This window comes from Cygnus olor, chromosome Z (genome assembly GCF_009769625.2).
Source record: "Cygnus olor isolate bCygOlo1 chromosome Z, bCygOlo1.pri.v2, whole genome shotgun sequence".
NCBI classification, from domain to species: Eukaryota; Metazoa; Chordata; class Aves; order Anseriformes; family Anatidae; genus Cygnus; species Cygnus olor.
Window position 1 is genome coordinate 24313038 of NC_049198.1, and position 18197 is coordinate 24331234.

At 36.6% G+C, this 18197-nt stretch overlaps 1 protein-coding gene across 2 annotated transcripts in view; it reads left to right on the forward strand.

The window, feature by feature from the left end:
- ARSB (arylsulfatase B) overlaps positions 1–18197 on the forward strand; it is a 64985-nt gene that overhangs the window by 42810 nt on the left and 3978 nt on the right. The window contains exon 7 of one of the 2 annotated variants that reach the window (XM_040541608.1): positions 10044–10389. The exons of the other annotated variant lie outside the window; for it this stretch is intronic. Coding sequence (XP_040397542.1) covers positions 10044–10063 — 20 coding nt within the window. The 3' untranslated portion in view covers positions 10064–10389. Of the gene's footprint in view, positions 1–10043; positions 10390–18197 lie in introns of those variants that run through there. 2 annotated transcript variants of the gene reach the window in all.

The following is an 18197-nucleotide window of genomic DNA, read 5'->3' on the forward strand; positions in this document are numbered from 1 at the left end:
TTGTGTGGGATTTGGGCAGGAAACTGGGCAGGTGGGCAGAAGGTGTAGTAAGGGAAACTTTATTCTGGAGGAGACGTGACTTTTAACCATCATGAATGGAGGTATATGTACCTGTAAACTCCTAGTATTTTTATATACCTTTAAAACTATAGTAATGAAAACCAAAAATCTAAATCTTTACCTGCAAGTCCTTATGCACCGTATATGGTTTTCCTTTCTCTTCTCAGTGAAGGTCTTTAACTTTGGCAAGATACTTTGTGCCACCTGTTTCACCTCCTCCCTTAATAGCACTTTTGGTCAAGAACAGGCAGAGATGACCTCTAAATTAGTATACATTACATTTTTCCTAATTTTGATTTCATAATACCATTCTTAAAAAATATGAATGTAGATAATTGTATTACTGATACATTTGACAAAATACATCCCTGTTATACATGACAAAACATATATAAAACTTTACTTTTTCACATCACCATTCTTTTTATTAACATACAATTTGTATTGTAACAGAACATATCAATTTATAGTCCAGTGCTGGGGGAAAAGAATTCATCTTTTCTTGTACTTGAATTGTTACAATGTGCTCAATTTCTTAACTGGAATTAGGAATAGTTTTGTGCTTTGTAGGGTGAATCATGGTGTTCATGATTCTGTTTTTGACTAGGATAGTGAAACTATGCTTAGTCATACAAGGATTAAAATAACTATGTTGAACTCTGAGTTGTTAGGAATAACTATATGTATGTAACTCAGCCTATTCTTAAAATGTCTGGGTTTTATTTGTACAAATTGGTTAACTAGTTGAGAATCAAGATCCAGAGTATCTGGAATGATATTAGTAAACTAGTAATGATTTTAATGATAATATATTAGTAATGATATTAGCATCTCCATTATGGATAGATGAGGGAGACTCAAAGGTCAATATATACAGGTCTTTCATACTTTTGGCGATATAGCTCTCTGCATGTTTTTAAAGAGCATTTTAAAATTAATTGCACATACATAGTCTTCTTAACACCAAGGTGATAAAACGTATGTCATTCTTAAGTGTTGCTCTTTCCTTGACTGATCGTTATTTCCTTGCCCTAACTTTTTTTGAGATCAAAATATTCTTTTGCCTACAGTGCTAACATGTATCCAAGTTTGTTTTGCTTGGTTCTTTCTCACCTCCTATGCTGAGTATTATGACAGTAGTCTTTGGCCTTCTTTGTGCCCACCTTGCCCTTGTTCAAGTCCACTTAAAATATCATTTCACCTAAATCATCCTTCTGGTTCTTGCATCAGATGAAGTATTTACATCATGCTAATATTTTATTTTATTTTTTTGTAGAAATTGAAGTAGAAAGTAAAATAATGACTAGAAGATATAGACTAGCTAAACCTTTGGACCTGCAGAGTACTGTGGAAGAGGAAGTTAAATCTCAAGTTACTAATAAACATAATCAAAAAAATTTCAGGAGGTTGGGGATAATCAAGAGAGTTCTGACTATTGCTGTAGTTATGCACACATAGGGAACTAAGTTATTGTTCTATTGTGCTCATTGCTTGTTCAGTGCTCCTGAATCCTTGACTGCTTTTGCATATAATGTATGCATTCTTTCAGTATATATTATGTAATGGATTCATCTATCTTAATCTCCGAATAAGATGATAGTATATATATTTTACTAGCATGAGTCATGGGATGTCTCATGTAATTCATAGATTTTTAGACTGAAATAGGAAAACTGAATTTTGTTCTGTTCAGATTTTTGATGCCAAAATAAGCATTTTTTTTTCAGGGAAGAATTTGTGCAGAAGAAAATTAATTTACTGTTAACTCAAGTGTTACAACAAGGTATTGAACAGAATATTTAATCTAAGGTTGGGAATACTATCTTAATTACAGAGCTAACTAAATCTTTGCTGCTGTGGTCTGTTAGACTAACCTTGACTACTCATGGAGTAGTATCATACAGCTTCTCAAATTCTTAGGCTGGGTGCTGGTACTGAACGTCTTGCCATCAGCCATGGTTGCTGTAGCAGCTCTGATGAATCTACTGATCAGTATCTTCCTGTCTTTTCTCAGGAGCTTGTGTCTGGTAGTAAATACAATAGCCCTAAATTAGTCTTGTATCATAGTACTGTACTTCACTCCCGTTGTTAATATTAAACAACACGAGAGAAAAAATACTGTAATCTAGTTTGTCTGCAGTTCCATTTTACAAAACAATGCTGACAGGTCTTATTTTACTGTTTCTTTCAAGTAATCACCTTCTGTCTCTGAGGGCAGACTTTCTTCATTCAAATATAAACCTCTGGAGTGGTCTAAAACATATTGCAGTGTTTTAGACTGTAATTTCTCATTTGTCATCCTCAGTGTTAAAAAGAGTTTCTGTTCCTGACTGCAGACTTTACCTTCAGGCTACATCTGACCTGTGGCAGCCCAGTGGAATGATCAGGGTTAAAAATAATCTTTTCTCTCTGGACTGATCTGTTTTACAAAGTGGACCTTAAAAACTGGTGTTTTAACAGGAGGTGGAGTGAAAAACCGGGGTAGAATCTCCAAAATCTAGTACTGGTAGGATATGAGGGTGTTGTGGTCTTTGTAGTGAGGCCAGTGTGGTGGTGATTCATTGCCAAAATGGACAGCCTGTCTCTCTTTTTCTTCCATCCTTTTCTGCTTCCCTTGTGCTGGATCTGGAAATCACACGGCAACAAGATGAGTCTTCTGCCAGATCAGCCTTCAAGCTGTCTTGGGGCATGGGTAGGGTGGAAGAGGAGGAAAGATTTGTACCAAACCAGCCAGCTGAATCAACTTCCCCTGTAGCTGTATGACTAGGAGCAGATAGGAGCGTGTAGTTGGTGGCAGATGGAGGCAGTGGCCACAGGACATGGCCACTAGATCAGCTCAGGCCACCGTGGAACCTCAGCCAGAGGCAGTAGTTTCATGGAGCTTAAGCTAGCGTAGCTTGATGCTGCCTACCAAAGACGAAATCCTGCCTCCCAGGGCTGCCTATTAGCCCTCCTCTCTCTCTTGGATGACAAAAACCACTCATATAACCATACTATGTATGAACCAAATCACGACACTGATACAGATTTTACTAACCATTTTTCTTTTTTTTCTTGGATATTTAATCAAATGCTCACTTTGGCACAAAGGAAGGGGCAAGAAGGAATTTCCAGGGACAGGTGAGACTGATTCTGTTGGTAGCGCTGAAATTAAACTCTGAGGTTTCTGTTTCATAATAACAGATGAAGTGATTCAGCAAGTTTCTGTTGGGGAAATACTTAACTTTCTCCCTTCCCCTTTCCCAGCCACATGATTCTGATGCTTGATTTGTATCTCTTCTGTTACTTGTCAGGTGCCTCCACAGACTGATTTAACTTGCTAACCTGGGGTGGGGAACAGATGGTTTTCTTCTGTCAGTTGGGTTGAACTGGCTCATTCAAGGTCCTGATGGTTGCCAGAGCAAGGCGGGGGTGAGGATGGCTGTGCTGTTGGAAGTGGAGAGGCAGAGGGAGAGCCAGAGGGAGAGCCAACCCTCCTAGTGCTGGCTGGCTGCTTCTGAAGCCAGAGCCCCAGGGGAAAAGCATGTGGGCCGCACCCTCTGGTTGGACCTGGCTATGCTAAACCAGTCTGGTGAGCTCTGCAGATGGAGATGGACCTGGGCTCCTCCCAGCAATTGCTCTTTTCTCTGCTTGCTAAAAGCCATTATTTTTGTCTTTCTCTCTGGTTGTTTCTTTATCTCCCTCTTGATTTTATTTTCTTTAATGATGAATACATGTCTCAATCACTTGGTCTCAGTATAGGCTTGTAATTTATTAGAGTTTGCAATTCTATAAAAGCAGGTCATTGGTATGAAAGACCTACAGTCTTCCAGATTTCTGTCTGAAACAGTCACATTTTCTGTTAAGAGTTTGGTAGGAAATTAAGAAAATTAAAAACAGAGAACTAGAATCATGCTGAAACAGTATCATTTTCTCTGTAATGTACAGGTTATGAAAACTCAAATAAAATGTGTAAGGTAACTGAAAAGTTGCAAAAATCAAAACCTGATTTACATTTGTTGGATGGAAAAAAAAAAAGTTTTGCCCCATTTTTGTGACTTTGTCTTTAAAGAAAAAAAGGCCAAGTTGTTGATGGTTTGGCAGCTGTAAGGGTGACGTCAGCTCTTCCATTGTGAAAGATCTGCTTTCTTTTAGACAGTCTTATGGCATTTCATCAAGTTTTGGTGATTCAGCTAAATTAAAAACCAACTGGATTTAAATCTAAATTCCCCTAACTGCTAAACCAAACATATTTCTGACCACACCATTGTTGCTAGATGGTCTGTCTTGAAGCAGTATTGAAACTTTATATCCCACAGAAGGCAATTTTATTTTGAGAATCAGAGCTAAATGACATGGTGAAAGAAAATGTACCCTTTATTTCAGAGTTGTTAATCAGTATCTGTCAGTACATACTGTATTACTTTTTAATCTGACCTGCTAAATTTATAAATTAATTTAGTGAATTGTACAAAATCTTGAAAATGACAAGGAGAATCACTTTCTCTTAAAACAATAATCTGAATTTCTTTAAATTTCAAAGATGTATTCAAAATAAATATGTTGTTGGGTGGGGCTGTTTCAGGCTGAAAAAACTTTGCCTTCATTTAAAATTCCAGGCTTAACCATAAACTAAAACTTCAAAGGCATAATAAAACTGCATGCTACTAATTGTAGTTAATTTATTTTGAAGATATCTATTCATAGAGGCAGACATCCAAGACAGAGAACTTGTAAAAACATTTTGTGATTTTTCTCCAAGCTTTGATTAATTTTCTCAATGCAAATAAGACTTTACATTGCTCTCCTTGACATTTGTAAAAAGGCATTACCTCATATATTGCACTATTAATTGCCAAAATAAATGATTGCTTATAAGGGGCTAAATCTGCTCTGTGCAGAATGAACATATGATTTATTACAACAGAGAAACCATTTTGTTTCTGGGACTGATGTATCATTCATGGGCATTAAAATAGCATTATAATGGCTACAGCATTATATATTATATCCATACATATACCAAAATGATTCATCTTGATTAAGGAATAGACATGCTAGGCTCCTTTAGGCCCCATTTATTACTTATTGTGCCCAGGTGAAAGATGATTCCTAGGACTTAGCAGGCCAGAAGTGATTTCTTTCCCAGTTTTACTACTGACAATCTAGCTGCTTTAGAATTACTGGAAAATAAATAAATAAATAAAAAATCCCTCGTAATGGAGTTATTCAGTAGCAGCTGAAGTATACAATAGACATAGGTATGCATACCTGCATGTGTTCTTTGGGCTATGAAGAGTATAAAAGTGCTCCAAGCCTGTTGCAGGCTAAGACCCGGAATCCACTCCTGGAGAATCAAAATGTGAAGAAAAGCTGCTGGTATTATTACATGACTGAGCTTACATCATAACAGCTGGAATGGGAAAGTGATCAAGAATGGGGAAAAAGATACATTGTTTGCTTCTCTGAATTTCCATCTCTCTGCAAAATTAAATAGTCCGTGTGCTGACCATCTGGAATCTGTCATCTTCTCATTAAAAGTAAATCATAAATTCAAATGACCCCATGTATATACATAAGGCAGGAGTTGCCAATAAGTGACCTTGGAGCTGTGTATGGCACTCAACCACTTCACGTGGTGCTTTCATGCTGGTCTGACAGTTTTGGATAGAACTCAACTCCACTCCCTGATGGGAGGCCAATAGTTCTAGACAGCTCTGCTGCTGTTCAGATCAGGGATATGTAGTGTTTGGCTGTTGCCTATCTGAAGTTTCTGGGGATGTAGCTTTTGCGGGGATATAGCTTGGGAAGCTTGGTCTATGGTTATACATTGCTTTGGCTCTTAGCCCTCCTGCATCTGAATGTGAGCCATCCATCATACTATTCAATACTAAGTATAAGGTTATTGCACTTTTGGTGAATTTCATGCTTATCCCCATGTTTCCTTTGGGATGTAGATAATCTCTTTTAGAATTTAGAAATTGTAAGTTACTTGATAAAGTGTCCAATGCCAGTACCATGACTGGAATTCAGAAATCCCTTGTTACTGCTTCTTTTTTATGCTTCATTATATCCTATACCTACTTGAACATAACACTAGCTACATTATGTAGCTCTTGATATAAATGGATTGCATTTTTCAAATGAAATATCTCTGAGCTGGAAATCTGTAAAGTTTTAATTGTGCACAGGATGTTAGAGTCAGATTACAGACTCTGTTCAGTTTTCTTTATCATGACCATTGCTATCTTACAGTAACGTAAGTGGGTTTTCTGTGTTTCACATAGAACACCATCTCAACATGACCTTTGATGTCTTCAGTAATTCATAATCACTATTCCATTCAGCTTAAATCTGTTTTCTGGGGAAAAAAAAAAAAAAAAAAGTGTTGAAAAAAATAGTATATTTTTCATATTTTTCTAAGGAAAGTGAAGGTCAAGCACTTCATTTTACCATCTCTCGTTTTGTGATGTTTGATCTCGTAGGCTGTATTAATCAGTTTGATATTATTTAGAATAACTTTATTTTTTTTATTGTGTAATTGTATAAGAATGTAATAATGTGGATAAATGCTTCACTCTGCTGATGCATCTGGGGATTTTTTGCTGCCATTAGTAATTCTGGATTTTACTCAATTCTTTGTCTAGTGTGTTTTTAAGATATGATCTTAATCTGTTGTAAGGATCGAGGTGAAGAATACTTTTAAACAAGACCAAGAATATTTTAATATGCTTACTACTGTTGGAATTAAGTTTAGAAGGGTACACATTTTGAAAGATAAGAGACTGAGCATGATATTCTCATAAAAATCTTTTATTTGGAATAAAAAATTGCCATGAGAAAAATTAAAATTAGAAGGGATAATAGGTGAGTTAGAATCTGTATGTGCACAGTGTTCAAGTAAGTGAATTAAGGCAGGTGAACTTCACTGTATGAGTTTGTCTACGGCACAGACTTATGCCTCATCAACATGACATTAGGAGGTTATAGTGTCTCAGGCCTCAGCTGTTTCTTCAAGATCAGTGTTCTATTAATTCTTCCAAGGTTAAGGTCATGGCTATTCTTCAAATGCTTTTATTTTAATAACATAAAAGAAAGACAGAGTTTTGTAGAAAACTCATTATTGCTATAAAGCAGCAAAAGGTCACCAAATGTCTTTCCTTGGTGAAGTAGCAAAAAACGTTATTTCTTCAGTAATTCATTGTCACAGTATAGGTTGGAGGAGCCCTTGACATTTGCAGTTTCCTTGTTGAGATGAAATAATTGCTCCATACATCACAGTTCAAAAAAAAAGAAGTCAGTTAAAAGTATATATATGCAAAGGCCTTGTTAGCCCACAGAGCCATCTGCATTTCAAAATGACTATAGCAGGCCTGTCTTTCTTTGTAACACATTTTCATCTTTCTCATGGACACTCACAAGCAGTCCACTAATAAAGGCATCATGCCTACAAACACACGTGCAACTTTAAGAGAATAGAGTGGAATATTACAGTTGGAAGGTACCCTCAGAGATCATCTAGTCCAACTGCCTGCCTTCTTCAGGGCTAACCAAAAGTTAAAGCATGTTACTGAGGGCATTGTCATAGAATCACAGATTCACAGAATGGTTGGGGTTGGAAGGGACCATAAAGATCATCTAATTCCAACCCCCCTGCCATGGACAGGGACACCTCCCACCTCCCAGGTTGCCCAAAGCCCCATCCAACCTGTCGTTGAGCACTGCCAGGGATGGGACATCCACAGCTTCTTTGGGCAGCCTGTGCCAGTGCCTCACCACCTTCATAGTGATGAATTTCTTCCTTATATCTAGTCTAAATCTACCCTCTTTTAGTTTAAGACAATTACTCCTTGTTCTATCACTACAGTGCCAGGCAAGGAGTCCTTCTCCAGCTCTCCTGTAGGCTCCCTTTAGGTACTGGAAGGCTGTAATGAGGTCTCTCCAGAGTCCTCTCTTCTCTAGGCTGAATGAACATTCCCAATTCTCTCAGCTTTTCTTCACAGAAGAGGTGCTCCAGCCCCTTGATCATCTTCGTGTCCCTTCTCTGGACTTGTTCTATAGGTCCATGTCCTTCTTGTGCTGGGGAAAATTATCACTGGGACAGCATAGCATAGAGAAGAGGAGACTTGGGGGGGATCTCTTCGGTGTCTATAAGTACCTGAAGGGAGGGTGCAAAGAGAACAGAGCCACAGTTTTTAGTGGTGCCAAGTGCCAGAACAAGAGGCAATGGGCACGGACTATAACACAGGAGGTTCACTCTTTTCTTCCCTCAGGAAGCACTTCTTTACTGTGTGGGTGACTGAGCACTGGGATAGGTTGCTCAGAGACACTGTGGAGTCTCCCTCCTTGGACATACACAAAATCCGCTTGGATGAAGTCTAGGTGTCCCTGCTTGAGCAAGGAGGCTGGACCAGGTGACCTCCAGAGGTCCCTGCCAACCTCAGCTATTCAGTGATTCTGTGATCACTTTCAAAGGGCTATAGGCTTTTGAGTTACCATTTAGAAACACTGTAAAATATTTTATTTATGTTATTCATTATAAACACAAAGGAAAAAATGTAGGCCTTGAAAGACCAAGAAGATAGGTAAAAATGAATTTACTTCATCTGTGTAAGAAAGTGGGTTTTTTTTTTGTTTGTTTGTTTTTTTAATGGAACAAAGTGTATGATGTGTCTTTGACCTTTTAAAAAATTTAAAAAACATTTTCTCTCCAGTACCATAGAACCTTAGAATGTCTTGGGTTTGAAGGAACCTTAAAGATCATCTAGTTCCAATCCAACAGGGATGCCACTGTGTTCTGTAGTACTGAACATCAGCAACATCAACTGTCCATGACCTTGTGGTAGGCTTAGAAACAACCATGAAGATCTTGTTCTGCTCTCATATTGATGGCGTTTGTTTATTATCATGAAGAAGAAAAATACTACTTAACTGGTAGCACTTTTGCAAGTTACCTTGCAACTTCTAACTTTGATTTCTGTGAGATTTTTTCATTTGGTGCTGCATAAGACAGCAAAAGTCAAAGAAACACTAAATAACCTAATGATTAGATGCTTGTTAACATATAAAAACCAATGTGTGTGCAAAAGCAGTCTGGTCTCAAAAAATATACACCTATATATACTTTCCTTTAAATGGTCTAAATAATCTGCTAGGGCTCAGAATGTTGCTCATTTATTAAAGTCAGGCACTGGGACTTTTACATTTAATTTTTGCCACAGTCAATTCTTTTGGATTTTCTATATTTCCTTGTAGTTTTTCTCTCAAAAATACTAAATCTTCAATAGACATAAAGCAGCTACAAATATAATAGAGCAATTATTGTTCAAGACTTTAAAATTTATATGTATATATTTTCTGAGAAATATAGTAAGCTTTAAATTCTGGCTTTTCTGTGGATGATGGTGATTGTGGGTATTAAGGTAAGTATCCATAATATTTTTTCTGTTTCCTGACATTTTCTCCTGCCTATTTCTTCGTCTCTTCACAAAATTCCTGTCATGGAAGGAAGAGTTTCAGATTCAGTTAATTCAGAGAAAATATAGAGAAGTTACTTAAAATCATGTATCCCAACAAAGAATAGGTTAGACATTTAAGTCATTATCTCTTATTCTGTATTGTGGTCTCAAAAATTGCGGTACTTTACAGATGAGTATATAAACATTCTTCTCAGGAAAAGATACTTCCAGAATTGTCATCAGGAAACTTTAAAAATTCCCTGCATTTTGTGGAAGATATTTCTAATGTATAAAATGCTGAAAATTTTCAGTACAGCACCACCTACAAAATTTCTAGTGCATCTGTGTCAAACAGCACAAATTTTTCTGTTTATGGACAAATGATAATTGAAATTGTTTCAAACGTACTTTATACCCAAACAAATCAGAGTTGTTCATATAATTCAAGCATATTTTTTTTTATATGTACTGCAGGGGGAGGTACAGATCCTTCTTCAAATGTTATCACTTAATACAGAATTCTGATATCCTTGTGCTGCTTTGCAGGGCAGTGTAGACCAGCATAGCATAGGAGTCCTTCTGTTGGGAAATATTTGTTCCAGACCTGGAGCATAACAAGGATTTGGCCTGAGGAATCCTCATCTACTTTTATCTAAGACTTCATGCTTCTGTAGCAATAGGGGAGAAATACTCTATCTTCCCCTCTGCTTCCTTTTATGAATGCATGGGGAATATCTCTGCATTTCCATACTATAGTCAAACAAATGAAGCATTTAAAAAGACTGTGTATACATATAAATAGAATAAACATAAAGTATAAATGTGTATATTAATTGTAAAAATATTAACCATGCCTTTTGTTATTTTACTTTTTTATTTCTCAATAAAATTTTCTCTGAAACTTTAGTTTTACTCTTTTCTTGCAAGTGAGTAGTTAGTTCATCTGACTGGTTTAAGATTTTAGTCCCTGTGTAAATTATATTACTACATTAAGAGACAGTCAAGATTTTCAGGGAGTTTGGAAGAGACTTGTTTTAATGTTTATCAATAGAAATGAAAAATGTACTCTCGTTCCTCTCAGTGCCATAACTGTTGTGGTCAAGTATGTACGTTAGATAAAAACTTGAATCACATTCAGAGTATTATTTCCTGAAATTTAGGAAGAGAAAAATCTCATGTTAATGTAAAGCTATATGGTCGCTAATCCAAAGGTATAAAACAAAGAAATTCAAATAGAACGGAAATCCAATGTCAGCTTATTTTTCTGACTCAGTCTATAGATTTGTACTACTTTTGTTATGTGTGCAGCTGAATAATGTGAAGAGTACAACCTTCCAGTTGCTAAAATGACCTTCACTAGAAAAGATGTATGCTGAAAGATATTTATATGTTCTTATGTTCCTACATTAAGCCTTCTTGCGACCTTCTCTCTCTTCTCCCCAAATCCAGCTACTTCCAGACAGGGAAATAATGAAGGAGATCTGTATATTTTTTTCAGTTATCGTTCTGTTTTTAATGATGTAAGGTAGAGTTGCTAATTCAGCTTTGGATTTATTTGTAGAATAATTTGTTTAAGCACCAAACCAGTCTGCCTGCAAATCAAAACCACCCTGTGCTCACAGAATATTTTGCTTCTATGGATTCCAGAAAAACACATAGATCATTGAATTAAAATTTAGGAAGTAGTAAAAGTTAAGAATCTGATCCACATGGTGTACACACTACATTTACATACATTCCTATATAAATTCAAAGCTTTATGCATGAATTTGGTATGAGCAAAACTGAAATTATCCAAACCCATCTGAATATCCCATCACCACCTTAATCATGCTTATTTTCTCTTTTGTCAGTCAAAATGTTTGCATGTATTATATGACGTAAAACAGAAAATATAGAGAAAATCTTCATCTTGGAGTTTCATACAGTCTGTTGGTGAGAAATCTGTCTTGAAAGAAAGATCACAGTTCAAAACCCATTTTAACAGTCAGGGAAACCCAGGGCAGGAAGTTGGGTTCCTAAAACCTTGGTGTTGGGCTAGATTTTATGGAAGCAGGAGAAAATCATTTTGTCAGGTATATCCCTATGCAAACTCAACCCTTAGTTTCAAGGTTCACCTATTAAAATATATGGAAATTATATATGTAATTGGTGTGAGCCTTTTCTTTATTTCCAGTTTATTGAAAATTAAAAAAGTTCATCACTGAATTGGCATCTGTTTCTAATTGCTCTAGTGGACAAATAGTAATTTATATAGCCTGCAGTTGGGTGGGGCTTTCAGAGTGACTTGAGAATTTTTTCCTGTAGGGAGGAAACTATTGGACAGCTGGAAAAATGTTGTCCAAGGAAAGTTCAGAAGATGTGGTTGTGGGAAGCAATGCTGACCACAAAGAAAAGTTATAATGTGGCTTCCTGAGTTTTACTGCAGTGAAGTTATGGTTCATTTCTCAACTTTGTGTTTCCCTTTCTGGCTGCACAATCCTATAAAGAATCAATTGTTTTGGTGCCTGGTACCTGAAGACTGGCTTTTTTTCTGTTGTTCTGGTGCTCAGGGAAGATGAAGTGAGTTGTTTAAGTGAACAGTTTCTTGATCTTAATTTCTAACCTTAGTGACATGGATTTTGCAGCAGAGAAAATGGCTCAAGTTCAGTTTTCTCTGCTGATCCATCAACTTCAGTTTTGGGAACATTCTTGGGGTTGTGTACTGTTACTGGTCTTTTTTTCTCAAGCTTTTTCTTTTACTTCTAAGACTTGGTAACTTGTCTATTGGTGTTTCTGTTCTGTTTTGATTAGTATCACTTTAATTTTCCCTGGATAATTTTGAGGGTGTTTAAAAACTTATGTGTTGCTAGAAATGATTGTTGTGAATACAAATATGTAAGCCTTTCTTACAAAGGTTTAATGGAAAGCATACTGTCTCTGTTGAAATGTGTGGATCAAGAGGAATTCAGCTTCATTTGTTTGATTAAGAGAATCTGGCAGGGTGTAAACCCCTTGTTTGTTACTGCTAATGCTTACCAATCTAAATCAGAGCCCACTGGAAGCAATGGAAATGTTTCTGTTAGTTTCAGTGTGATTTTTTTCAAGTCCCAACAGACCTCCTGCTTTTCCACAGTTAAGCATTAGTGAGGGACAGTGAGCCTGCTAGACATGCTAATTTTGTGTGTGTGCATGTGGTGGGATTAATAGGGGATGGAAGACTGTTTTCATGAAGGTAATTTTTATGTGGTGTTCCTTAATATTTATGATAGTCTGTGCTTTTTTACTTACTATTTCTGCAGTTGTAGCACAGAACCAGGCTAAGTTGATTCAAAGGACTCTGCAGTGTCTGTTTATAGAAAAGTAATTGCTTGTGATTTTTGAATCAATTGGGAGACAGTCTTCTCTGTTTAAAGGGCATCTTGTAAGTAAATGCTTCAAATCTTGATAAAGAATCAAATGATTTACATTAGAAAAGAGGCTGTGAAGTGCAAAGCTTTTGATTTATTTTGATGGAAGGAGAATGGTACTATTACCATTTTTATGACAATATATAAAAGCTGTTGAATAAAATAGACATTTTTTGGATGATTAAAATAGTGTGTTGATTTTAAACATGATAATGAACTAGAAAATATTCTAGAAAATATTCTGTCTTTGTGTGGGTTTCATGTATAAGTGGTTTTTGGTTTGCCAGTCCTAGACTTCTGTCTGGGGTCTCCTCTGTGTTTTTTATAGGCTACTAATCAGATCACAAGAGGCAGGAAGGCATATGCATCATCTTACTATGAAAATAATATTAGTTATTTTTTGTTGGTTTTAAATTCTAGTAGTAGTACCCTGTGGTTTTTTTTGTTTCTTTGTTTGTTTTCCATTTTTTTTCTGGTTCAACTATTAAGCAGAATTCTATTCTGTGATGTAGAGATTGAACATCTAATTTATCCCCTTGAAATTTGTTATTGCAAGATGACACTACCTTTTGAAAGCCTGTATTCCTGGAGTGATTGTCTCTAGTAACTTAGCAATTTGAGTGGACAAGATTGTATTCTTTTGAATACAGTATCTTTTTTAGACATATGCTTAAGTATCACCCCAAAGCTGAGGAAGGGCATTACTGTGAGCACTAGTTTCTGCAGTTCAGTAGTTTCTTGTCTTCTGGCTGTGTGATGAGACTTCGTTATGTCTATGATCCTTGCTCTCAGTGCATAACTGGTAGAAAATCCTATGATAGGTGCATCTGTCACTGTTGCAGACCAGTATGTCTCTCCAGCTGGTATTAGAGAAATATTTATGATCCTTGTGGGTTCCTTCCAACTTGGGTGTTCTATGAGTCTAATTCTATATCTGAAAGCCTGAGCAGTGAAACCCAACGTGTGATCCTCCTGAAAGTCTTTGCAAACACACAGGACACTTGCAGTGCTATCCTAGTAACAGTTGTTGGTTATGTGGTACCTACAAACAAAATGAAGTTTATTTTTATCCTGCGGGGGTAAGCACAGCAGGGGACTAAAAGCTCCGAGGGTTGTTGTAGCCATTCTGATAGCAACAAGCTGAGATGCTATTAAAAGCAGGTTTTACAAAATGATACAATAACATGGAAGTATTCCATGAAGCCTTTTTGGTGATTGAAAAAGAATGATACGTAATTGAAGGATGTAGACAAGATTATATTTGTTCAGAGAATGTAGTCTAGTCTAGTTGGAACATGGCTTTTACTGGCAAAAGCAGACAATGAATTTCTTAATTTCTTATTCATCCAGTGTTTCAGCACATGTGAGTTTTTCTTACTCTGGGTATGTGCTGTGTATTATTATCATTTGGCATTGTATGTGACATCTAGTCAGATGTTGAGAAGGTCAGGTTCACACAGAGACTGTAGTCACATCGAATATATTAATGACAGGCCAAACTATTTGATTATCTTGGTATGTCTCCTGTCAATTAAAACATTAAAGAGTTGATTATTTGATTGGCTCAACATCACCCAAGATGGAACAAACTTTCCTTTGCACACACAGGAGATGGAAACAGCCTGGCCCTAGATTTTTCTATAATATATTAACTTAATTAAGCAGAATATACATCTAGCAGAGAATTTTAATTCCTGAGGGACTGCAGGTTTCACCCAACTTTGTAGCTGGTTTCTAAACATTTTCAGATGTGCTATGTTGTTTTCGAGATGAGAAGACCAGAACTACAGTTTTTCAGTTGTATAGAACCTTTTTCTTTGTTCACTTGAACTTTTATAATAATTCCTTGCATTCAGTTTTCTTTCTGACAAGTGCTGACATAATTCTGAAAAAAGTGTCAGCTCAATCTGTCATGATTCTGAAGTTTCACTCTTGGACAGTTATGGGTGACTCACAAGCCATCATTTTAGACTTGAATTTAGGATTGTTATTTCACGCTTTCTTCACTTTACCTGTATCTATGTCTATATCATTGCCTATTTTAATGCCCACTCATCCAATCTCACAAGGTCTTCTGTCATTCTTTTCAGGCAGCCTTAAAGTATTAGCATCCAGAGACTTTGTAATCTCAGTTTTCAGACCCCTTTCCAGGTCATTTGGAATATATGTAACAATATGGGTCCCAGCACAAATTCCTTCAGGAATCCAGTGGTGTATCAAAAATGAAAGGGAAACTTTTGTTTCCTATTGGATGCCTTTGTATTCATGTAAGGATCTTTCCTCTTACCCATTGCTGCTTACTTTATCAGTCTACAGCCTTTTGGAAATCCAAATGGGACGTATCAGCCAGATCTCCTTTGTCAAGAGCTGGCAGATTTCTGCAAATTGATTAGGGTCTGGCTGGGATGGAGTTAACTTTCCCTGCAACAGCCCATACAGTGCTGTGCTCTGCACCTGTAGCTAGAGCAGCACAGGTATCACACCAGTGTTGTGTCTATTGCTGAGCAGCACTGGCACAGCAACAAGGCTCCCTCCAAACTCCCCCAGAGCCAGCAGGCTGGGGGTGGGCAAGAGGTGGGGAGGGGACACAGCCAGGGCAGCTGACCTAAACCAACCAAAGGGATATCCCATACCATGTGGTGTCACACTCAGCAATAAAAGCTGGGGAAGGGGATGGAGGGAGAGGGCTCTCATTATGAAGACACCTGTCCTTCCAGACAGCCGCGTGATGTATTGAGGCCCTGCTTCTTGGGACGTGGCCGAACATCACTCATTGATGGGAAGTAGAGAACAAATTTTTTTTTTTCTTTGCTCTGTGATTCTGCATAGCCTTTGCTTGTTTGCTTTTTTCTCTTCCTTTTCTCTTTAATTAAACTATCCTTTTATTAAACTTATCCTTTTTTTTCTTTCTATTCTACTTTCTTCTCTCCCTCTTCTTCCTCTGAGGGGGAGTGAGTGGTTGTGCCGGAGTTTGGCTGCCCAGCAGGGTAAAACCACCACACATCCTCTCTTCTTACAAGTCTTAGCCTCAACCCTGTCTGCCCTGTTCAGGAAGGGCAAAACCTCTCCTTTGCACTTCCCTTAAATAATTCATACAGTGTGAGAAGTAAGTTTTTGTTCTACGTGGATCCTCTTATGTATTATTTAAGTTTTGGAATGCAGCAATCGAAGAAATGATAGAGGAAGTTGCATAGACAAAAAAAATAATTAAAAAAAATTCTACTGAAATAAGTCTTGAGAACTACAAAGATATTTTTTTAGTTACTAACAGAATACCTAAGGAATGGCATACATTACAAACTGTGAAGTATCAAACTATTTAGACACCCAAGTAGTGTGATACACACACATTTGTGTTACAGAAAATGTTGGTGATATTTTATGGTCATATTTTCCCTTTCATATGGCTGAATTTCATGTTTTATGGTATTTTCAGAAATAGAAGTTTGATATAGAGAATGATTTTTTTTGTCCATTCTACTGAAAAGTGTAGATAACAGCTGTAGTCTTTGCTTTACAGATGAAGTAATGAAAGTACGTGCTTCATTTGCTTCTGTTGTCCATAAGGAGTAATGATTATGTATAGTTGCTTATAAATTAAAGCTTCTGTTACTGTGTAGGATACTGGAAAACTGTAGAGACATATTCTGTACAATCTGGTACTGAGGCTGTTCAGATTACATCTTTGGGCAGGGCTGTGTTTCCCAAATAAATAAGAAACTCACATTCATTTGCTTTTGTCCAGTACCCTACATTTCTTCCCTGCACATTAGTGTCATAGGCCATAGTGTACAGAAATATAGCATGCTTCAGGCAATATTGTTTTGGACACTACAAATTTTGTGGTTGGGATCTTGTAAATGGCATGTTGGGCAAAACTATATGCTCTTTGATCTCCTACCAACCAAGAAAACTTCTCAACATAGATCATTTTCATCATCTTAATCATAGACTGAATACAGAATATTCTATTTTTAGATGTACTGTCTATTTATATCTTTAGATTTTAGGTTTCTACCAATTGCTTGAGTTGGTCTCATTGTTGGAGGAAGAAAGAAGAGCTATGGGAATGAGAAGAGTAATTAATCTATGTTTATTAGATATGTGCAAGTATCATACCTATCTTTGTAGATATAGAATATGTTTTCCCATCTATATTCACTTTTTAAAATCTCAGCTGAAAATTTGCACTTTATCTTCTTTCTTTTTATTATTGAAAATCACAAAGAGAGCAGAGGCTAAATTAATAGAGTCTTAAATAAATTTATTTGATTTTTTTTCCACAAATTTATATATTAGACTAAATCAAAGAAGTGGAACCTTTCTTGAAAGAAAAAAAATAAAAGTTTGTAACATCCCATGTTGATTTACATCTGTGATAAAAAAGTACATCCTATTGTTTGTTTTGAATAAGTAACCTCATAATTTATTTGGTGTGCCATATTACGAAAGACCAGTTTTCCTTTTTTGTCCTGTCATTGCCACCCAGTCTCATAGATCTGTGTTGTTCATCTCTGGGGATGAAGACCCTATTTATGTAGTTTCTCACATAGCTGTTTCACAGCTTTCATCTGGCAGAGAGACCATTTTTTAGATGATAAACTGCCTTTGTGGATAGTGTAAGTTGGCCACCTCAGTTCCTCTTAAAGTCTGACTTGAAACCAATTTTCAGGCTGTTAGACTAAGGATGGGCTTGAAATATGACATAAATTCTGAAGTCACTTATCTAAGGACTGCATTTTCCAAAGTACTTATTTTTTCTATAGAGATATGAAAGCTATTGAATAACATTTTTTGGTTACCTACAACTCCAAACAAAACACTAAAATAGTTAGATCAATTTGTCATAGCATTAAATATACAAACATAAATATCTGAATGAAATTTCACTGCTTTCATAAATAATAAAAGTTCTTCCCAAAAGAGCAGTTAAATGTAGCAACTGGTGAGGGTAACCAATTGGGCTTCAGGAAACAGAGTCTTAAGTCAGAAAATAAGAAAAATGATGGCAAAGGCTGTGGCATTTCTTTAAAGCAAAAGCAAAGCTGTAGTACTTCATTAGCTATCGATACATTGGTGAACAAATGGCAGCTAAATAAAATGTTTAGCCTCTTCACACAGGGAAAAGCATTGAAAGCATTTTAGATTTATAAGTCTATAAAGGGAGTAGGAGTATGTGAGCATGTGAAGGTAGACTTCATTAGATAGATACATAAAAGACATCTGTCCTCTGTCTGCTGAATTAGTCCACGGGATTCTTGCCTGTCAATGATGCTGAAAAACAGAGGGGGAGCGGGTGGAGGGAGAGGGA